At 46.9% G+C, this 23,422-nt stretch overlaps 2 protein-coding genes across 4 annotated transcripts; one reads left to right on the top strand and one right to left on the bottom strand.

Moving 5' to 3' along the window:
• The first annotated feature begins 559 nt into the window (after positions 1-559).
• On the top strand, positions 560-6,857 carry EMC9 (ER membrane protein complex subunit 9). Of its 3 annotated transcripts, none has more exons than XM_020809314.3 (6): positions 560-698; positions 2,720-2,930; positions 3,591-3,667; positions 3,765-3,834; positions 5,145-5,239; positions 6,240-6,857. In XM_020809314.3, the coding sequence occupies exons 2-6, from the start codon at positions 2,721-2,723 to the stop codon at positions 6,418-6,420; spliced, it is 633 nt and encodes a 210-aa protein (XP_020664973.3). In that variant the 5' UTR covers positions 560-698; position 2,720; the 3' UTR covers positions 6,421-6,857. The 3 variants fall into 3 exon arrangements, with proteins under 3 accessions (XP_020664973.3, XP_072833175.2, XP_020664972.3); XM_072977074.2 differs by having other exon boundaries at positions 565-674; XM_020809313.3 differs by lacking the exon at positions 560-698 and adding an exon at positions 884-964.
• Positions 6,858-23,414, bottom strand: PSME1 (proteasome activator subunit 1). The gene is made up of 11 exons (XM_020809311.3): positions 23,150-23,414; positions 22,401-22,433; positions 21,374-21,436; positions 19,329-19,430; positions 16,725-16,791; positions 14,504-14,601; positions 14,230-14,298; positions 12,646-12,713; positions 8,203-8,257; positions 8,019-8,105; positions 6,858-7,066 (listed from the first exon to the last, which is right to left on the bottom strand). The coding sequence occupies exons 1-11, from the start codon at positions 23,186-23,188 to the stop codon at positions 6,986-6,988; spliced, it is 762 nt and encodes a 253-aa protein (XP_020664970.3). The 5' UTR covers positions 23,189-23,414; the 3' UTR covers positions 6,858-6,985.
• Positions 23,415-23,422: the final 8 nt, after the last annotated feature.

Raw genomic sequence — 23,422 nt, 5'->3', positions numbered from 1 at the left:
AGCTTGAAAGAATATTTTAATTTTCTTGCCCTGATTTTCTCTTGTCTGTTGGAAGATAGCTTGTGATATTTTAAAAGTGGCTTTTTAGTCTAATAATAATAAAAGTGTTTGTATTCTCGAAGGCTTTCACGGCCGAGATCCAATGGTAGTTGTAGGTTTTTCCGGCTGTTTGGCCTTGTTCTGGAGGTTTTTCTTCCTATCGTAATAATTTATAAACTGCAGCCTTCGTCTTTTTCAAAGTCTTAGACTGAGGTCAATGCAAAAATTTCATTCTTTGTATAACGTCTAAAAGAAGATGGATCGTGTTGGCACTTGGCTGAGAATCGGATGAAATTCAACAGGTGCAGCTTCCCCGATATGGGAAGACTGCACCTGATGGACTTCTTCCTGGAAAGGGCCTAATACAGTACAGGGACTGTCTGGAAGGCGGCAAGCTGTCTTCACCTCTTTGCCCTTGACATAATGATTGTGGGAAAATAAAATTTTTTTGCCTGCTTCCTGGTTTGATTCTGATTGATCCTCTCTAGGATTCTTCTCTCTACGATTATATGAGAGTGAAGAGGGAAGAAGGGCTAGAGTGGTAAAGTCTTGGTTTCCGGTAGACTAGACCGCTGCCTCTATGGTTAAGAGTTCCTGGACTTCGAAACCATCTCAGAGGGCGGGGCCGGCGAAAAGTGAGTTGAGAGCGGAAGTACCTGGTAAGGAAGCTAGGATGTGTCTCTATGGTAAAAGTAAAGGACGCAAAGTGGGAGGAGTTTTTTGAATAGCGTTATAAAAAAATTCTTGCCCAATCGGAGTGTAGCACGGCCAAACGGCGAGGCCAATGAGCGGAGCAGAAGTGGACCAAAGGCAGGGGCGGCCTGGGATTGGCTTCGCGCAGACCAATCAGGGGACGAGGGAGGCCGAGTTGGGGGTTCTGCCGGGGGGATTCTCGAGCAGCGACAAACTCGGGAGGAATAAACAGGTGGGTGACTTTGCATGCTGGCCCAGGAGTTGGAAAGACCGGCAGACGGGGGTGGGTTGGTGGGGATCAGGGTGCTGTTTCTCGTGCGCCCGCTCGCAGTGCTGGGAAAAAAGTTCCTTATTTTGGACTACAACTCCCAGAATCCCTATGCTGGCTGGGTAGGGGATTTTGGGAGTTGTAGTCCAAAATAAGGAATTTTTCCAACCTCTGACCTCCGCCACTGGTAGCTGCTTTTTCCCCTTGGCAGCAAAAAAAGGAGAGGGAGACGCTTGGGGCTAGAGGGTAGGGGAGCAGAAAGCAAGGGGAGAGGCTGCAGATGCTCAGTAGCCCAGGGAAGGGGACCTTCCTTCCTTCCTTCCTTTAAAATAAATAGCCTTACACAGGCTTTGGGCTTCACCTCCCAGCAGCCACAGCTGGCATGGCCAAGGCTAGCAGCCCGTGGAAGCTGCAGACTGGAAGAAAGAGGTCACTGCTTGGTGCCACATTGTGCCCAGAGAGAATTGCATTGCAGGCAGTGCATCACGGCCTCTCCCAATTTGAAGAGACCCTTGTCCAGCAGGCCGAGGCAAAGAGGCCGTCCCGAAAGCAGCCAAATCAGGGAGCTGGACAGGGGGCAGATTGCATTTGTCTTCAGTGTGGAAGGGATTGTGTCACTCTCGAGTCGGCATTCTCAGCCACACTAGACACTGTTCCAAGTCCTCCATGCAGAGCATGTGACCCTCAAGACTGAAGGATGCCTAATCTCCGCTCCAGTTCGATTTTGCACTTCATCAGAATTTCCTGTTCTTTTAAAAAATCCAGATGTGGATAAAGATGCAAAGGGTGTGGATTATTAAGAGAGTAGCAAAGGGGTGGGAGTGGTGGTCTGAGAACCCAAAGGTGGCAATTCAGATGATACCGGGAAGGGACAGCAAAGCGGATGATGGAAGGGAAGGAGGGAGGCTGTGAATGAGAAGGATGGCAAAGATTCAGAATCATAGAGTTGGAAGGGGCTCAGAAGACCATCGACTCCAACCCTCCTGCTCAAGGCAGGAATCCAAGTCGAAACAGATCCGAGAGAGGGTGGTCCAATTTTCTCTCGAAGGCCTCCAGTGTTGAAGCACCTCCCACCTCCCGAGGTAATGAGTTCCGTTGTTGTACTGCTCTAACAGTTAAAAAAAATTCCTGATATTCAGCCGAAATCTGGCTTGCTTTATCTTGAGCCCATTGTTGTGTGTCCTGCACTCTGGGATGATCGGGAACTGATCCTGCCACTCCTCTGTAAGACAGCCTTTCAAATATTTGGAAAGGGGTATCATATCGCCCCTTGGTCTTCTTTTCTCAAGGCTAAACATGCCCAGTTCTTTTAGCCTTTCCTGATAGGGCTTGGTTTCCAGCCCCCTCATCCTCCTTGTTGCCCTCCTCTGAAGTTGTTCCAGTTGGTCAGCATCCTTCTTGAAGTGAGATGTCCGAAACTGGACACGGTACTCTAGCTGAGGCCTAACCAGTGCTTAATGTCAAGGGACTAGTACCTCACTTACGTTAATGCACCCTAAAGTAGTATTTGCCTTTTTTTGTAGCCCCATCACAGTGTTAACTTACATTCAGCTTTTGATCTACAGCAATTCCAAGATCCTTCTCACTCCTAGGTAGGCAGGACAGGTTGGGGGCACCAGATGCGTCCTCCAGATGGCTCCTGGAGGGACAATCGTTTCAATATGAAGGCGTGTTTTGGGGTTGGAAGAGAGCCTTAAACCTTTTTCCTTTGCTTCGCAGGATGGCCGAAGTGGAGATCTCACCCAGGGCTTATGTCAAGATGTGCCTTCACGCTGCTCGCTACCCCCACGCGGCAGTGAACGGGCTGCTGTTGGCTCAGAGGTGCCAAGCAGCCAGCGGGCAACCGGAATGCCTTTGCATCACCGACTGTGTTCCTCTTTTCCACTGTAATCTGTCACTCACTGTCATGCTGGAAGTGGCCCTGAATCAGGTATCCACAGATGGAGGGCATCCTAGAATCTGTAGCGTGGGTTTCCAGAGATGAGACCATGCCAGAGGGGAGACCACTTGCCATATATATGGTTTTTGGATAGGACCTCCCGGCATTCTCTGGGCAGAATTCAAAATGTTGGTTCTAACCTATAAATCCCTAAAAGGCTTGAGTCCATGCAATCTCAAGGATTCTGCCTCCCTTTATGAGCCTCACTGGATATTAAGATCATCAAGAGAGCTCTTTCTCTCGGTCCTGCCACCTGCAACAGATGCGTTTGGTGGGGACACAGGAGAGGGCCTTCTCTGTGGCTGCTCCTTTAGACTCTGGAACTCCCTCCCACTGGAGGCCAGCCTGGCCCCCGTCTTTGCTCTCCTTCCGAAAGGAGGCGAAGATCTTTTTTCTTCAGACAGTCTTAGTGACAGACGTGTCCAGGATTGGTTTTAAAATAGGTTGTATTTTCTTGCTTCTAAATATGCTTTAGTAATGCTTTACCTATCCCTCTTAATACAATGTTATTAATTTGCTAATGTTTGAATAATTCAGCGTTTAGCTTTAATATTGTGTTTTAATGATGAAAACCACCTTGAGTCCTTTCTTAAGAAAAAAAGGCTGGGTAAAAATATTCTAAAGAAATAAATGAATGGTCTCTCTCTGCAGGTGGACATTTGGAGTTCAGAGTCAGATTTGCTCCTTGCAGGCTATTACCAGGCCAACTCTGGGATTGACGACAAGAGGTGAATTTGGGGGGGGGGGTGGCCTTCAGTTAGGGGAACCCTTCCCTCCTTGTATCCTAGGTTGGTCTGTTAATCCTTCTTTCTCTGCTCCACACAGCCCTTCCCCTCTTGCACAAAAGATTGCTGGGCGCATCGCTGAGCTGTACGACAGTGCCATCCTCATCATGGTGAGAGCTGGGGAAACAGCCGATGGGATAGGGGTGTGAAGCTCTCTGTATGAGAAGAATTAAGATTTCTGTGAAGCAGACGAGTACCTTAAAGGATGAGCTGCATTCTTGTTACCTCCAAATCTTGTGATCATGAGCATGGAAAGAGGAGTGAGTGACCATTGCAGACGGAATCAAAACAGTTTTGGATGGGGCTCTATGCAAAAGGACATTCTGGAGAAAATTGTATTGTGGGTTTTTTGCTGGTAGCAGTGTAGGTGTTTTACGTCCTGGCACTGAACGGCGGCTAATTAACCAGTGGCCACTTTCCTTACGAGTTGCACAACTAGCACTTGATTAGGCATACCAGGGGCAACTCATTGATTAGCAACCTTTCATCAATTTAAGTTACACATCATGCTGATATATCAGGCAAAATTCAAAGAAACAAAACAAATATGAAAGCATGTGGCACCATAAGGACTAATGATTATATTTTAATGTGAGCTTTCACATGCGTTAAAATATAATCATTAGTCTTTAAGGTGCCACGTCTTTGTTTTATTTCTTTAATTTGCCTGGTGTGCTTGCACAGACTAACACGGTTACCACACACACACACACAAATGCATCAAAGTATTGCGACACCTGCGAGATACATTTATGCCAGTACAGTCCAGTTTCATGCCTTACAGTCCAGTTCTTAAAGGCCGTGTTTCTGAGGAAGTGGGTTGAATTTTCCCATTCAGCGGGTTTCGAAGGTGCCACAATACTTTGGCCTTGGGTATCTGTTATACAACAAAGCTAAAAATCGTACTTCTGAGTACAGGTCACGGAAGACAGGCGAGAGACTACACTACACGTCTTGTGGATAAGTTCTCTCCTTGTGAATAAAGTCCCACCTTGGCTAGAAAAGAAAGCAGCAGCTCTTGTCAAAATCACTTGACTGACACCATAGTGCAAGAGTAGGCAGTTGTGGCCGCCCTGATGTTATTAGATGGCAACAACCTCACACTTGGCGCTATTAGCTGTGTCGGTTTAAGCTGATGAGAGTTAAAAGTCGAACCACATCTGGATGTTTGGACTCGGTCTCCTTCTGACGAGCGGCAAGCTTCCTCGACGTGCGCCATCCACTGTCTGAGAGCCCACAGGCCCGAGAGTCACATCAGCACCTTGGAGGCGCCCATAGCTGTCCGTTTACCTCAACTGGCCAGTCGGTCTCCATCTTGCTTCTTGCCACACAGCGAGAAATTCAAGGCCAAGACAGAGGTGTGTCCGCACCTCCAAAACGGACACATCTAACTGCTTTTCTCCTCCAATGTTTTTCTCAGTTAGATAACTGCAAGTTCACGAGAAATCCCCGGGTCCCCCCAATCGTCGTGTTGGAGCAGAAGGATCGGCAGTGGGTCCCCAAAGACAAAAACCTGTGAGTTTCCCGTCACCTACGTGTTCTGGATTGCTCTCTGCAAACCACATCTCAATTTTAATTGTACTCCACCCCCACAAAACAGACAGAGACAGGGTAGGTTGCCATTTTTCCCTTTTACAGCTTTGGAAGTAGTCCCAGACATGGTGAGAAGGCTGGGATGGCACAAGGAGAACTCCCAAGTTTGCTTTCCCCTTCTTAGTTGCATCGTTTTTCCAATAGTGTCTGGTGGTGCAGAGGTTAAACTGCACGACTGCAGCGCAGACTCTGCTCACGACCCGGGTTCCATCCCAGGTAGCTGGCTCAAGGTTCGCTCATCCTTCCGAGGTCAGTAAACTGAGTACACAGCTCACTAAGGGGTGGGGCAATGGGTAGCCTGCATAATTAAATTGTAAACCACCCAAAGAGTGCTTTAAGCACAATGGGGCGGTATAGAAGCAGCACACTTTGCCTTTGGTGATTGTACGGGCAGTTATTTCTCTGAATGGACTCTCCTGCTGTTGATCCAGGTGCTGCCCTGTATTGTAGAAGTGAAGTGATTTTAACTTCTGTGCCACCCCATAGTACTAAAGCACTCTTTGGGCGGTTTGCTGCATAATGATGCAAATGAACGTTGGACCCCCCATCCCAGCAATCTGGGGGCTCCCTTTGCTAACTTCAGAAGGATGGAAGGCTGAGTGAATTTTGACGTGAGCAAGAGGCACGAGTGATTTATGAGTTGTTAAAAGGGAAAAGATCTAAGAATGGGCATAGATTGGGATGGGTAGAGCCAATGGAATGGGAAAAAAGTAACAAACGAAACCCTAAAATTAAAAAAAAATACCTCCAAGATGATCCCTGATATAGAGTAAGTCTTGGGTAGAGGTTGGACAGAACGGCAGACTTCTGGACCATCGAGAGAACCCCTGGCTTCGTTCTCTCTCCCAGCGGCCGTCCTTTCCACTTTCAGCTCCCTCTATCCACCCTAGAGACCTCAGGGGTGCTTGTCCTTCTGTTTCAGGGTCATGTGGAGCGACTGGGAATCCTCTCGCCACATCTGCAAGTCCCTCCTAGAAACCAAGGCTTACACCCAGTTGGTGGACTTCGATGCTCACCTGGACGACATCAGAGAAGACTGGACCAACCAGCAACTGAACACGGAAATTGCCCAGTTGGTGTCTGTGGCCAACGGCAGCGCCTGAGGGACGAGGAGTGGCCATAAAGAGTGGTCCTCAAAACACACCAGAGAAGGAAAAGGATAGAGCATCATCGTGGACGGTCTCAAGCAGCTTGCACTTAGCACAGTCTTTACAGTCGCTCAAAGAAAGGCCGGATTTATAGATGGGTGGTGGGTTTTCCTGTTTCGTATCGTACCGTTTGGGTTGGTTGGTCCTTTTCTTCTCCCAGGAAAAGACCTGTCCAAAATATTCACGATGCACAAAAATGGAATGGACCCACCAAACCCATTTTATAATGACACAAGCTGGGTTGTGTTTTTTTTAAGTACCTAAGGAGTGCTTCCAGAGACAAGACTGCTAGACTGTTTTGTGATATAAATCTTGCAGTCCCAGATCCGAGTCCAAAGTTTCCGCTGCATTTCTTTAGTCTCTGAATGAATTAAAATGCAAAACTCTCGGCATATGTTAAAATCTCTTTTATTTCAAATAAATTGGGCAGAATGAAGGCGAAGTGAGGGCAGGCAGTTTCAGGTTGTGGGCCAAAAAAAGTGGGCCTCTTTCCTCCCCCTTATTCCCTGACGTGTGGGGCTTAGTAGATCATTCCTTTGTTTTCATCACGGGGCTTCTTAATCTTTTCAAAGTTCTTCAGGAAAATGTCGTAAACTACAGCCTAGAAAGAACGAATCACGTGTGTCTGAGTCAAGCAGGGTGAGACGGAGCTAACAGATCTTTTAAATATAAGCAAGATGCAACAGGAAGTGATGTAAAATGACTTCCTGTCTAGGAAGAGCCACTGACAGCCAGGGTGAGCAAAAGTGTTGCAGGGATTTCTCCCAAGAACTGTCACCTGCAGTTCACTGATTCACCACAGGGGGCAGCTTACACCCAGATCCTGACAATAAAGGAACCAGCCATTTCTTTATCGGCCCGTAGGGGGCGACAAAATGCAGGGAAAATGTGACACGTGAAAGAGACTGGGGGGGGGGAACATGGCTGAGTACCCCTTCACCGGAGAAACCTACTGTTTCCCCGAAAATAATACCTAACCTGAAAATAAGTCCTAGTGTGATTTTTCAGGATGCTCATAATATAAAGCCCTACCCCCAAAATAAGCCCAGTTAACTGAAAGCCCCCCTCCCCACCATTCTGCAGCAACCAGAAGATGGCGTTACTGTATTTAAATAAGTGTAGATGGTTGTACATGAAAAAAATAAAACATCCCCTGAAAATAAGCCCTAATGTATTTTGGGAGCAAAAATTAATAAAAGACCCTGTCTTGTTTTCGAGGAAACATGGTACTTAATTGGGTTTCTCGTTGAACATCGGCATCAAACAGGGAGCACAACTAGAGCTAAACTCCACCCCAGGATCAAAGCAATACTGGAAACAAACTTTGCTTTCAAAAGGGATAAAAAGTTGGGAGACCCAGAAACCGTTGTAATAAGTGAGGCAAGAGGCACGTCGTACGGATGGTGGAAACACTATGGATAAGATCAGCGCTGAACCAAGTACCCATCCTTTTTCATCTGCCCCATGGCGCTCCGTGTGAAATCAACGGTTTGGCACACCACCACACATTCCAGCCTCCGCGCCCTGCCCAACCTGCCCCCACAACGACTTACGTAAATGTTTCTAATTTCGTTGACCATGAATCGGATTTCGGCATATTCGGCCTCGTCGATCTCATGCACCAGCTGGCGATAGTCCCCCTACAAGCCACAGAGGGAGAGAAAGGGAAAAGCGAAGAGATATAATTGCAGAATTATTTCTGTGGCTGCCACAGGAGCGGAAGGCGTCGGAACTTACCACGTGTGGGCTTTTTGCTGCTTTCGACACGGCGTCACCTCTTTCAGAATAATACCTGTGGAACATACAGAAGACGGATCGGAATCGGGAGCGAAACATTTGATTTATTGATTTGTTCAATTTCTACAGAATAGAACAGAAAATTTGTTCCATTTCTATTCTATTGATTTATTTGTTCAACTTCTATCCCATCCATCTGGCCTACGGCCCCTTTCTGGACGGTTCACAATATAAAAGGGACAGAAACAAAACTATATAAAACAACTAAATTATAAAATAAAACAATTTCGAACAATATAGAACACATTCTAAGATGCATAGATAAAAGCTACCTACTAAAATGCCTAAATAGGAAAATGAGGTTATTCAGAAGGTGTCCCCTTTTTACCCTTTTAAGTCTGCCTTCCTAAAAAGTTTTAGAAGAAATCGCTGTGTTAGTCTGTGCGAGCACATCCGGCCAAAAATGAAATATAAAGATGACAAAATTATCGTGGCACCTTAAAGGCTAGCTGCTGTATTTTAATATTAGCTTTTGCAGAGAAATCCTGTCCACGGAGGACGAGACTTTGTCCACAAATGTTCACATTGAAGTGTAGAAGTTAGTATATAAGATGCCACAACAATTTTGTATTATTTCTTATCCATTTGTGTATTTTTTTTTCTCCTGGTCTGCTAGCACAGGCTGACACAGCCACCTCTTCTGAAGCTACTATTAATTTAGTTGTTTGTTGCAGGCATAGACCGTGGAGGTGTTGTTCCCTAAGAAAATGCGAAGAAAGCAGGAAAAGAGGCAGACTGAACATGAGACAGATTGACTCAATAAACCACTGGCTTCAGTTTGCAAAACCTGAGCACGGCGGGCAATGGCAGGCACTTTGGAAGGCCATTCATTCCTAAGATCATCCTGGATTTGTCCTCAAAAGCTCACATTAAAAGATAGCCATTCGCCTTTCAAATGCCATAACGTTTTGGTCTTTCTTTTTATTTTTTAACTATTCTTTTGATTTTGGCCAGCGATGCTTCCTGAAAGCGAGGCCCTCCAGATGTTTCCGTCTGCATCTTCAGCAAGGAAAGACAAGACGTGAAGGAGGAAGAGACAAAAAGCATGCGTCTAGCAGATTATTTATCTGGGGTCTTGGGTTCTCCGACCTCAGTGGTTTCGACCCCTTGGGTCCCCAGATGTTCTTGGATTAAAATTCCCAGAAGCCTTTGCCACTAGTTGGACTGGCCAGGATTTCTGGGAGTTGTAGTTCCAGAACACCTAGGGGACCAAAAAGGGGGGGGAACTCTGTCCTCCTCCAAGTCTCTCTTTCTCGCTGATCGTAATCTGTCCCACCCACACCTATATTATAATAGCATGCCAGCTGAAGGGACGGCGGTCATGGGCTGCATTCCCAAAAGCTTCTTCTGTCAAATCAAAATGTCTTCATTCGTCTCGATAACCAGATAAATAATAACATTTAATTAACTGTTCAAACGCTAGGTCACGTTGCCAGCGTCTTCTCTGGTCAGATTAAAAATCCCGATTCCTCGGGAAGAATTGGCTGGATCAGGTCTCTGTTTGCAAAGCCAGAAGGCTGGGAGTTCGATTCCCCCCACGGGGCCTTCTGAGAAAAAGAGTCGGCCTGGGGGGGGGGTCCCAGGGCGCCCCCCCTCCAGAAGAAGGGAAGGGGAAACCGTCCCTGAGTCTTCTCTACCTGTAAAACCCTGAAAAAAAAGGGTTGCTGTAACTCAAAACTGAATTGACGGCACAGGATTCTGATGATTAATAATATGAGTAATCTTCAGGAACGTCACTGGTGTCTTCTTTGGGAGAACTCGTACGTCTAGTGCCACAGTCGGAGCGTGTTACTGGACTACAACTCCCATCAGTCCTCGCCAGCAAAGCCAACGGTGAGGCCAGGAACCTCTGGAAGAGCTACGCCCACTTCTCAGCCCATGGTGTGTTTTCCATCTTGTGTTGACAGCGCACCGTTTCCTCCCGGGCTGTTCCCAACTTTTACAACTTTGTGCAACCCTGCCTCGTTTAACCTTTGGGACTCCTCTCTAAACCACCTGGCGTGTTTGCTGGAAAGTTTTTTTCTCACCTCTCTGGAAGAGAACTGGGAGGCAAAAAATACACTGTATATATATATATTTTTGGAACAGAACTCCCCAAAACTCCTAACCCCCCCCGCCAGGTCAGCTCCTGGTTACGGCAGGTTGCCGGTTTCCGGAACAGAAACCTGAGCTGTCTTTTGGAGGCCAAAATGATGAAAACAAAACTGTCCTAGGCATCATGCGAGGATAGGATTCTCTGGAAAAGACCCTCATGCTGGGAAACGGAAAGCAGCAGGAAAAGAGGAAGACCCAATAATAGATGGAGGGACTCAATAAAGGAAGCCCCAGGCTGGACTTTGCAAGAGCGGCTCAAGGCCTTTGAGGACGGGACGTTCTGTAGATCCCTCATGAGGGTCACCCTAAGTTGGAGGCGACTTGACAACATGGAACAACAGGTTTCTGGGAATTGTAGGCTACAAAAGGTGCTTGCTTCCATGGATTCTGAAGCAGAATGGAAGCTAGCACTTCGCTTTGCATGCAGACGGTCCAAAGTCCAGTCCCTGTCATCTCCAGTTAAAGAGATTTCGTGTAGCAGAGGCGAGCAGAAAGGTTTTTGTGGGTCTCCGACCCTGGGCAGCCTCGGCTGCTCAAGAGGAGACGACACTGGCCCAGGCAGCTCGGGAGCTTTCCTTGGGCATTTTCAGACAAAGCTGAGCATCTTGGAAAGCCGCCTCCCGGGCGCCCCAGCAATCACAGCTAGGCTCCTTTGCCCCTTGACCTCACACCTCACAAAACAAGCCAGTGCTTTATGGACAGTCGCCGAAATGCCACTCGGCTTCCAAGCCAGGTCCTATTTTGTTCCCGACATGCAGGTAGACATGCAATAGGGAGAGTCCTCCTATCGCTCCACGTTTCTGCCACGGGAGGAGAAACTCGAAAAAAGTGGAAATTTCTATCAAGTGGTGGCAGGAAGGAAGGCCGAGCCAAGCTTGCAAATTTAACTTTTCTCCACGCCCAACCCCCAGGAGCCATGCTGGCCCCAAAGGATTCTGGGAGTTGTAGTCCAGAAGGACCCAGTCTTTACTAGGATCCACAAGGCGGCTGCACTGAGAGTTTGGTGTGTCACGCGGATGCAATGGGAGGCACAATCCTTGTGATCCAAGTCACGCCCACGTTGCTCAGGGATCTAATTCACTTGAGAGTCAGCCCTGGAATCTTGTCCCGGATCTCAGGGCTTGGCTCTGGGAGGGGCGGAGGGGGGGGGGAAGTCTTTCCCTTTGAAGTGGCTTTCTGGGTTGCTCCGGTTGGACAGGAGAAGAGAGCTGACACAGCTCTAAATGCCCTCCAGTGAGATCATCCAGGCAAACAATGGGGCAGAGTTGAAACACCCCCCCCCCGCACCGTCCTTAATCAAATCAGGCAATCACATAAAGGCTTCAAAGTCCTCCACCTTCTTCTCTACCCCACCCACCGCTACCTGTTGTAATCCACCTGGATGCCAGGTATGCCAAAGAGCAGTGCCTTTATCTCCTGCCTCAACCAGTAGACAAAAGTTCTCCCCACTAATAAGGGCCTGGGAAATATTCAGAGAAATAACAATGACAGAAATAACAAACGTACACTCTGTGGGGCTTCTGGGAGGAACAAGATGGGGCGTTTGGCGTGAGTATTTGTGGATCGCAATCTGTCCGTAGAAGCGGACTATTGTCCCCGAAATCTCACGCTGAAATAAAGGTGTTATTCTTAAAAATGCTGTGGGATGTCTTCCGCCGCCTTTACAAGGCGGCGGAAGGCAGCAGGAGAAGAGGAGGGCCAAAGAGAAGATGGACAGACTCCCTAAACGAAACCACAAGCTTGAGTTTGCAAGAGCTGAGCCGGGCTGCAGAGGATGGGACTTTTTGGAGAGCGTTCATTCACCGGGTCGCCCGACGTTGGAGATGACTTGACAACACACAACATCAACAACATCTGTAGCTTTGGTTTTGCTGTTATGGCTGGAGGTGCTACAAAAGGCGTCAGGCTCTCAGCCTATGTCTTTTGTTGACAAAGACTGGCGGGGTTTTAGAGAGGAGCCTTCTCTACCTCTTCCTGGCAGATGCCCGGGAATCCACACCTTCTGCCAGATGCGGCTGTACCCTCCCTTTCTTTATTGCACCTCCCGGTTTGGCCATAAGCGCCCACAATGCCCTCTCGTAAATCTGGAGCAAGTCATGGCTGCCACATCTTTCTTAGCCTGTCCTTGGCCACTTCTCTTCTCTCAAAGGGGCAAGCAGAATCATACACAAACCCACCCACCCCGGAGCTCAGAAACATAAAAACTCCTCCCTGACTACAATGCCCAGAATCCCCGGCCAGTGCGAAACATGGACCCACGAAGGCCGCTTCCCCAGATTTTGGACTCACTTGGCGATGTGCGTCTGAAAGCTTTCCAGCTTTGTTCGAGCTGAAGTCAACAGTTCGTACACTTTTTCCTAAGAGGCAGGGGGGAAAAATAGAGGCCGATGAAGTGGGGAGAAGCAGAAATGGGGGTGGTGCCAGGAGCCTTGGTTGAGTCCCAAAACAGAGAGGCGATGGGGCAGAATACCTCTTTTTCCAATAAGCAAGGCCGTGCACTCTGTATATTCTCAGTGGAAACTCCATCAGGAGTAAAGGGGAACCAGACCCTGCTGGAATGACTTATTCCATCACAATCTGTTTAGGAGGGGCAGTAAATGTCTGCTACGCCCTTCTTAAGCTTCTGCGTCTCCTTTAAGCTCAGCTGTAGTCCTCACACCCACCCAGCGGCGCACGGATCTGACCAGTATTAACATATCATTGTGAACTATTCTGGTTGTCATTAAAAGTATTTTAGCGTGTTATGGTCTTGAAAGAGGTAATTAAGACCCATTTGCTTTGCAAAAGACCCCCCCCCCCCTTGGTGGAGATAAAAACCGCTGGGGTTTGTTGTTATGGGTCAAAACAATTGCTTGCATTTTAAAACTCTCTTTGGGGGTTCAGCAACCATGGAAAGAGGGTCCGTTTCAAAAATTTAATTCTATAGCACTGTATTTCACAATTTTTTGCTTTCCTCCCTTATCCTCGTCAGCTGGCAGAGCTGTAAGGAAGGGAGGGCAATTGGGATGCAACAATTTAGGAAATAACTCTACTGGTTAACGTTAGGTGTTATTCACTTTACTTTTTTTTTCTCTGCCCCTTTTTCTCTTGGTGGGGAGGCCACGGACCAATATCTTGGGTCCAAATGCACGGGAGATGCAGCTCTTTGCCCCCCCTGGGGGGGGAAGCAGCTTTTCGATCTATTTTATTTCACATTATTTACAGGCAATCTTTCTCCCGCGGAGGGACCTCTCGTTATTGATTAGACTTTCAGGAATACAGTGGTACCTCGCATAGCGAGGTTAATCCGTTCCGGATTAACCTTCGCTATGCTGAAGCATCGCTGAACGGGGCAGGGATTTCCACTGGAACGCATTAAACATCGTTTAATGCGTTCCAAATGGGCCAAATACTCACCGTTCAGCGAAGCTTCAGGATGGCCGGCAGCCATTTTCGCGCCCTCGCCTCGCTTAACGAGGGCGCGAAAACGCTGCGCGCGGCCATTTTGGGCCATTTCCCGGCTTCCGGCGGCCATTTTGGCCGCCGAACAGCTGATCGTCGGGGGTCGTTTTGCGAAGATCGGTAAGCGAAACGCTTACCGGTCTTCGCAAAGCGAATTTTTCCCCATTAAAAAAACGTTGAGCGATCGCATTAGCGATCTGAAAAAACGGATCGCTATGCGATTTCATCGTTATACGGTGCGCTCGTTAAGCGAGGCACCACTGTACTAGATTTTATCCATTTTGATCATTTGGCTACCTCAGATAGTGAAAGTTAACCCATGGAGGCCTAAGGGCTTTTATTTAAAATTAAGATCTGGTCCCACACATTGGGGGCGAGTAGGGTGATTTCGCAAGGATCGAGACACACGGATGCGCCAGCACGTACACTCACCTGGACTGCTACTCCAAAATTATTGCCGTCCTCGATCCGTGGGACTAAGAGTTGTAGCCACAGAGAGATCTAGGGAACGAAAACAGCAAAAGAATCAGTATGGGTGAATGCAGAGGCTGGAGGAACTATCTTTAGGGTCTACCGCTCCCCGAATCATTCCAGGAGTTTTCGTCCACATGCTTCCGGTCTCCGCCTGAGCACGCTTTGTTTGCACCCACTTTTTTTGCACGCAGGCAAACGCAGTCTGCGCCGTTGCTTCGTCCTAACCCCTCACCAGGTTGAGTTTCTCCTTGGCGCCCTGGATCTCGGGTTTCACGCGGTCCAGGAGGGCCGTAATCTTCTCGTTGTGGCAGACGGGACCACACGGAGGGGCTGGCGAGAGAGGGAGAGTATTTTAAGGGACCAGAATTTGCAGCCGGTGCAAAAAAAAAAAATCCACTCGGAGACGCCTGGAATAAAAACGTGATCTGAAAAAGTCTGTGAAGTCTTTGCACTGCGTTTATTTTTTAAAATCTGCCAGATTCCTCCATTTGTTTTCTCTCGCCCGTTGGGTTTCTCGGATGGTGTACGAGAGTATCTAGACTTTCTGAAGACCATCTCCGAAAGGAAACGCAACCGCTGTCAGGACCTGGGGAAAAGCCCTCATTTTTTCTTTCTTTCTGCCGTTCAAAGACTGGGCGCCGTTCAAAGCGGCAAAACAGGCAGGAACACAAAGCTTTTCTGAGACAGGGAGAGAAAAGTGGACTCGCTCAATTTCTGCAGGGTGCCCGGTGAAAACACCAGAGAGCGCCTTTGCTGAACTACAGCTCCCCCGGATCCTTCACCACCGGCTACATTGTCTAGAGCTGTTGGGAGTTGTAGTTCTTCAAGCACTTTCTGGAGGGTCCACAGTTTAATTATGCAGGCTACACTCTTCTCCAGCAAGCAGAGTACTCAACTTACCAACCTCAGAAGGATGGAAGATTGAGTGAACCTCGATATCTGGAACTGAATCCGGGTCGTGAGCAGAGTTTTGGCTGCAGTTTAACCTCTGTGCCATGAGGCTCATGACCTCATTTATCGGCATTTGGGTCTAAATTTCCCTCTAACAAGCTATTTTTGTGAAAATCATTTCTCTTTAGGAAACAGAAGTCTCTTTACCTCCCTATGAAATATTTTTCACAGAAATCCTTCAAAAAAAAAAAGTTTTACAAATCCATTCCCCGTCTTCTCCTTCTAAACGTATTTTGTCTGTTCGCTCATTTTGTCTGCTAATCCTAGTTAAAAATCTTCCGGCACCACAGCGCTAAACTCCAGTCTCTGGAACAAAGGGGGACGAAAAATAAACCACGCTGGAAGCAGGGATGAAAAGGCATAGAGAGCCATAGAGGAGGGAAATGTCCTTTACTAATCAAGGCCACCTCACACTGGCGCAGAAAATACCAATAAAATCAGGGCAAAACCATTTGAGGTACGCTTCTTATGAATAAACACAAAGAGTTACACAAACGAAGGAAGGTGTTGGATTGTTGGTTGCCAGCCAAGGATCCACGACTAGGCATGAGCTGCTTTGCCACCTTTAAAACTGAGAAAAGTTAATTTTTCTGGAACTAAAACCTTGAGCATCTCTTAAGCTGGCATGGCTACCAACTTAAGGAGGTAAGAGGGATGGCTTGTAGACAAAGGGCCTTTTCAGCAGCTGCCCCCAGACTATGGAATGCCCTCCCGACTGAGATTCGTCTGGCGCCGACGCTGATGACAATTTTTATATATATATTGTAATTGCATTTTAATTGTTCTAAATTTTATTGTATTTTAAATGTTGTAAGCCGCCCAGAGACCTCTGGGTAGTGTGGGCGGCATATAAATTAAATAAATTAAATAAATAAAACTGCTCAAAGTTCAGCTGCTCTACCTGGGACGGTGGCCTCTGTTATGAGGAAACTGTCCGAGGTTTCAACGATGGGACATAAACATCAACTCCTCCTGTGCTCTTGCAGCTGTTAAGAAGGGTGGGGATAAATATCACTTTTAAAAGGACTTATGAAAGCGTTTACATTCTCGTGATGATTTTAAGTACCTGTTTGTAAACCTAAACTGAAGCCCATGGTTCTTAAGACTGGAGCCTATCTTTAACCTAGTTTTTCCCGTTTGTTTGTTTGTTCTGACTGAAACTGTTTTGGTTTGCTATTTTTATTCTGTTTTATGACCGTTGTAAGCCACTTTGAGCACCTCTCCAAGGTAGAAAGGAGGGGTAGATCTGAAAGAAATGACCGTTGTCATCCTCACCAGCACCAAGTCCAGAGGTCAGAGTGACCAGTGTTTGTGTCCAAAAAAGTAACTTTTCTTAGCTCTGCCTGTATAAAGAGATGGCCCCATAACCTGGTGGTTCAATTCCACGGATGGCTTTTCTGCTGGAATTATGAGTTAAACATCATAACTCAAGCTTCTAATGCGATGAGTAAAAAAAAGGGACCACCGTCAAATTCCTCTGAATCCCCTCTCTGCGCCTTTACCTTTATCGTCATCATCTGCTTTCTTTTTTTTATCCTTCTCTTCTTTTCCAGAATCCTTATCTTCTTTCTACAGCAGGAGAGAAAGAATAAAGGCACACGATGAAGAAAAGCCACAGGGTAAGACAGAAAAACTAAGCACGCAAAAATTAATTGCACAAAGAAAGCAGCCAAACCAAATTTTTATCAGATCTAAAAAAATCAGAACAGTTTTCTTTTCTTTTGTCTAATATTTATTACGAAACATTTGGTTGCTCTCCTTGGTGGACAAACAAAGGGTGAACTTCTCCCGGGGGGAAATATGCTTCCCCTCCCTAGAAGTAAAGATGATGAAACTGAGGCTGTCCTATTTTGAACACACCATGAGAAGACTCAGTGGGAAAGACAATCATGCTTGGAAAAGCTGAAAGTGATAGGAAAAGAGGAACACCAGTGTGCTGAGATGGATTGACTCCCCACAAGAAGCCACAACCTTGACTCTGTAAGAGTTGAGCAGAGTGATAAGCTGATAGGGACGTTTTGGAGGGAACTCGTTCATAGGGTCGCCATGAGTCAGATGTGACTTGACAGTAGAGAATGACAACAGGAAATATACCCATACACTGCAAAAATAGGTCTTTGCATCCTATCCCTTCAGAATCCCTGGAAGGACAAAAGCTATCCCAGTCAAAGGAAGCATAAACTCTCCATGTACGTACTCGTAAAAACAGAGAAACTTTTCCCACGCACCAGTCCCAAGGATAGGGAAGAAAAACTTGATGGGAACTAATTATAGGGAGAAGCGGTTGGTGGAGTTTGAGCAACCTCTGTCACAATCTGAATGGGGAAAAAGTAGGGTGTGGGAGTGTGCAACACCCGATACCCCCTGGCGCTTCCTAGTGTTTACCGGGACAGAAAAGCTTGAATACTTAACAACACGGTGGGTAATATGGATAAAGAATCTCTACTGCCTTTCTCCCTCAAATCAGAGCAGCAGCAGCAATCATAATTTAAGATATGCAGGTGACACCATGTTACTGGCAGAGAGCTTCCGTCCTCCTGAGTAGACAGGAGAAAGGAGAAACGGCAAAAGCCAGATTACAGTTGAACCCTAAGAAGACAAAAATCATGAATACAGAAGAATGAGATAATTTTATTGCTGAAGATGAGAAAAACAATCAAATGGCTAAAAAATATTCCATTGAACTGCAGCCAGGAAATCAGATGGCGATTGAGACTCGGAATGAAGGAATTTGAAAAGGCATTTAAGAGTAAGCCTCTCTCACTGGAGACCAAACTCACCCCTATTAACACCATTTCCAGTTTCAAGGGACAGATGTGAAAACTGGATAGTGAAGGAAGCCAACGGGAAAATTTTTTGATTGGTTTATAGATGGTGTTTTGGGAGAGAGCTTGGCACGTACCCGAGAGAGACTAATATGTAAGTTTAAGAGCAAAGCGAACCTGAATCCGTGCTAGAAGCTAAAATGATTAAACGGAGGTGATCGTATTTTGGGGTGCATCATGAGAAGATTCGACCCGATGGAAAAGACATTAATGGTAGGCAAAACAGACAGCAGCAAGAAAAGAGGAAGACTTAAAGAGATGAGATGGAGTGGCTCAGTAAAAGAAGCCACAGCCTCTAATTTGCAAGAACTGAGCAGGACTCTTAATTACAGGACGTTTGGAGGTTATTATTTCATGGCTGTTGTTATGATAGATTGTCAGGTGCAAAATGACTTGTAGCAACCCTAATAAGGCTTTCAAGGCAAGTGAGATATTTAAGGAGTGGTTTTACCGGTTCCGCTCCCCCAGGGAGCTTCCATGGCCGAGTGGGGATTCGAACCCTGGTCTCCAGAGTTCTAGTCTGCCCTTTTACCTACTACACCATGTGGGGAACCATTATTTCATCAGGGTGTCGCAAATCAGAAGCGATTTAATGGCACGTAACAATAAAGAATGAATCATAAGGGTTATGTATGACATTGAGATCACGGCGCTCTGTTTCCACAGTAATGAAGTGTTCCAGTTGTGCAAAACATCTGGATCGGAGAAGCCAGGATGGAAAAAAAGGGCATTGCTACAAGCTTGCTACATAGCTTTCGCATGATAAGGGAACCTCGTTGCTCTGGCCTGCAGAGTTAGCAGGTCAGACTTAATCCTGGCTGTGATAGCACATGTGTATTCCCTCCATGCGTCCAGGCCCCAGGACCCGGGGTTTCACTGGAACTGCTCAGTCATGTTGCTCTGGAGCGCCTAGTGTCACCCCATGACAATACACAGGTGCCACTTTCCATGCAGGATGTAGAACGTGGAGAGCTTCTTCTTTTGAGCTACAGCTCCCATTGCTGGAAAGAGGATTCTGGCTGGTGTCATCCTAAAAAAAGAGGACATCTGCAGACCGCACACACCCAACGCCCCATGGACCTGCAGATGAGCAAAGAGGGGGCACAAATAGTGAAGGGCTGAGTGCTGGCCTAGCGGTGGGAGACCCTTATGAATTAAGTCGCTTGACCTCCAGCCATAAGGAACAGCAGGAGTCCCAGGAAGGGACTTGGGGTCAAAACCTGCCCTCTTTCGGCTTAATCCTGGGGGGCAGGCCCCGCACCCTGTGCCCCACTCACTCACTTCTCGCTGCTTGCGGCGCTCCTCATCTTTCTTCGGATCAGGCACGGGAATGTCTAGCTCTGCACGGAGTGAAATCAGGTCCGAAACGTTCAGCTCGGGGTCCTAGGAAAGGGTCAAGAACAGACCTTGGTTAAAACACTGGTCTCGCTCTCAACTCTGTTCTAAATGGAATCGATTGAGCAATCACGGGGCAATCACATCGTATCTGGGTCGGTGTGTGAGTGTCCCCTTGGGAAAACTTTTAATATGTTTTCAAGTTGTGTCGTATCTCGGTTGAGGGAGGCTACACCGGCTTTAAAAATCACGACCTTTGAGGCTCGGCCGCCCTGCCCTCACGCTGCCAACTCAGCCCTACTGCTGTGGAGAAGGGTGAGGGTGCGGGAGAGGCAGGGTCCTTTTAAGAATGACCCACAGCTTTTCCCATCGGTACCCACAGAACACACCACAGAAATAAAAGGTGCCTAGCTTTGCCGTGGTGCTAAAACATGATCCAAGCACAGATCCTCCTGAATCCACAAGATGGGATCTTCCCCCAAACACTGTCAAATCGTAAGTCTCATCCACTTAACGAGCGCTCTATACTACTCTTCACGCTTGTAGGCCGGTGGCTTTCTTCTGTTGACGGCCAAGTTTCCATGGAACTAGAGGCAAAAGGGAACACGACCATCATCTCCTTTTCTCTCTCTCTCCCCCCCCGCTACTCTTTTCTCTCCCTCCCCACTTTGAACCCCACTTGTTATGTCTTTCCTATTAGGAAAGCTATCAAAGGAACAGGTTGTTGCTTTGTAAGGTGAATTGCACAGGTAAGCTGCAGAGGTCTTCTGAAAAAAAAAGTTATGAGTCACTGAACAAGTAACACTTAGGCTCAATTCTTTTTGTTGTTGTTCTTGATGATAAATAAATCGTTCCCCAGGAGTTTCACCATAATCACAAACTGCTGACGGATCCCAGCCTCTTGCAAAAGCACACACACACATAAATGTAGACCAAAACAATAAGTCTGTCCAATTTATTTGCTTCCCCCCCCAGTTTTTTGCCTTAATTGTCATTTGTTTTGAACCTCGAACAGCACTTAAGCAGCAGGATAAGAAGAATAAATCTAATTCCCCAATTGTCACCCATCCCTCTAGGTCAGAAGCTAAACGGCTTCAATTTTTTTTTTGAGGGGGAGGACAAGGAGCGGGTGCGAATGACGCAGGACGAAAATACAGTCCTGAAGCGGGATGGAGGGGTTCTCCTACAAGTTTGTTCCAAAGTGCCCTGTCTCGTGCGCTAAAAATAATGAGAATGACAGGTCTTGAAATTGTGTCTGGTCGAGGTAGCATTTTTCAAAGCTGCTATATATTAAAAGGGTCACTGTTGGCTAGTGCGTGTTTCAGCCATCATCATCTTTCTCCTCTTCTGATCTACTTTTTTCTTTTCTTTTCATAAATCTCAGGCTACAGGGAAACCTCTGTTTCAATTCTTGTTTTTTTTTAACCTGTCATTCTGTAGCTCAAACCTATGCATGTTTACTCCGAAGTCACATTTACTCAATGGAGAAATACAGGTAAGTATACAATTGCAAGCCTGGAACAATTTACACGCTGGTCTCTAAAGATACTCAAAAATATTATCTTTTAATGATATAAGCCACCTTGGGTCGTTTTAGAAGAGGAAGGCGGGATAAAAATATTTTAAATAAATAAATGAATCAATTTCCAAACCCTATTTTCACTCCCTTACCCAAATCCCATTTTTTAAATCAGCTTGTATATTTACTCCAATCCTTCACTTTTTGGAAGTCGAACAGTTTAATCCCAAAGGATGACCACAATTTAAATCAATTTATTCTGCTTTGTGTTCATGGGATGGATAGTAATAAAGCTATTTCTTGTCTGCATATTTAGGAATTCTTCACTACCAACGCAGCTTACTTTATTTTACATAGATCCTTGGACTTTTTCCCTGCCATCAATTCATGTTTTCTGTTTTTGCCTTAAAACATTTCATTGCCTGGTATTGCAAAACCACCCTTCCTGCCACACGCCCACCCATCATATTACCTTCAGAAAATTACTCAGCTCCACGATTTTCTCCGGGAAACGCTTGGCTACAAGATCTTCCGCCTGGCGAACGAGGGAAAAAGTCCCAGGAGACGAGAGAGAAACATTAGAAACGCAAGTGGAATTAAAATCTCTGTCAATTCAAAATCCAGGGACTGAAACAGATACATACAAATAAAATATAGCTGAAATGAAAATTTATCTTTTTTTTTGTGGGAGCCTGAGATCTTGAATTGGTAGAGCTTATATTTAAATAAGAAACGGAAACGGGACTTATTCCAAAGGGATTTGGGGTTTTTCACAGTTCTTCGTTAACTGGTGATACATAAATAACGATCCTAGGCGAAAGTCTGCCCTCCCCACCAAAAATCCTGCAAAAGGGAGTTTACACTTATCTAGAATCTGGTTCTTTAGAATCCGAAATTAGTCACTCCGTGTTGATAAATGAGTTCTGCACTCTGCCTATGATCAGAAGCTACAATGACCGTTCCTTTGCTCCAGGGAAAGTTTTAAAACCATGACAGAACAGCCAGGAACCAAGTCTTTCTCTCCACACACCCCCCCCCCGCTTTTTATTAATTAATCAATCATATTTTTATCCTGCCTTTCTCCTTGAAAAGAACCCAAAGCCGCTTACTTCTTTTTAAAAAAGACAGTGTTTAAAAGCCCCCCCCCCCCGTCACAAATTCACGGTTGTGAGTGGGGGAGTCTGACAGCAGGAAAGAATTCCATTTTGAAATAATAAAAAATCAGTTTTATTGCAAATTCGTGTCTCTCTCTGTCTGTCTGTCCCCCAGCTGCCTAGTTATTATTATTATTATTATTATTTGCAATTTTATGCTGTTGAACTTTTAGGGACCACATTTTCCACCGTCCCTTTTCTGATTTTTTTCTCCCCTTTTCTCTGTGGCTTTTTCTGGCTCTTAATTGGGTTCCTTTTGAGGTTGCTCTGGTCTCCGAGTCGGGTGGGATTAAAAAAAAAACAGGAAAAAGGAGTAAATAAAAATGGGTGATTTCTCTCACTCACCTGGGTGCAGAGTTTGGCTTTGAAGGCATTCACCTGGAGACGGCAGGGAGAAGCAAAAGAGAAAAATGAAAGTACTATAGAGGAAAGACAAAGGGGGGGGGAGGTGGGAAGCGTGTGCGAAAGACGACGCCCGGGCACCTCGCCAAGGCTCTTGGGGGCCCTGTCACCCGAGCCCTCGATGCACCTGTTGGACTTACCGCCTGGCTTGCCATCTGACAGGACGGAACAGAGGGTGACAGGTCTCTGGATGGGCCCTCCATCACACACACACAATACACACACACATACATGCTTCCATCTCCTCCACCTCTTGCAACACCCACCCCCCACCCCAGGATTTTGTGTGTGAGAAAGAAACACCATCTTTCCAAAGTGGGGGTTCCTCTTGGATGGTCCCCCCCCCCAAATTTCTCCTGGGATTCTTCCCTCTCTGGCTGCCCCATCTCCTTTGACAACAGCCCCCTTCCTCCTTTCCCATCTTTGCCCTTCAGCCTGCAGAAATCCAACCGGTGAAGCAATCCGCCCGGACCCCCAACAATGGAAAGCCAAGCCCCCAACCAGGTGAATTTCGGCCTGTCCCTGGGGCGCAGACACCCTCTCAACAGTCTTCCTTTTTCCTCCCTCTCTTAGGCAGGCCGATGTCCCACAGGATGAGCCTTTCCCCCCTAGAGAAAGCACTTTAGGGACTCAGAGAAACCCTCGCCTCGCTTCCTTCCCCCCCTTCCCTTCCCCTCCAAACCGGATTGTACCTGCGCTTCGCACTCCGGAGTCACTTCCAAAGTGGCCATGCTTGCTTCAACTGCTGCTGCTGCTGCTTCTGCACCGCCCGGGACGCGAACCTGGAAGGCTGGGGGATCTCGACAACCCCCACCCCCACCCTCAAAAGCGAGACGCGAGTCGGGAAGCGTCGTGGGGAAGCGGGCGAAAGGAGCGAGTCACGCATGCAAAGCGAAAACGAAAGGAGAGGCGGAAGAGGAGGGCGCAGGCAGCAAAATCCGAATTAAGCCGGACTCCGGGACTTC

This window comes from Pogona vitticeps, chromosome 6 (genome assembly GCF_051106095.1).
Source record: "Pogona vitticeps strain Pit_001003342236 chromosome 6, PviZW2.1, whole genome shotgun sequence".
In the NCBI taxonomy this organism is placed as follows: Eukaryota; Metazoa; Chordata; class Lepidosauria; order Squamata; family Agamidae; genus Pogona; species Pogona vitticeps.
Note: the sequence above shows the minus strand (reverse complement) of the source record. Positions and strands in the feature narration are given on the sequence as shown.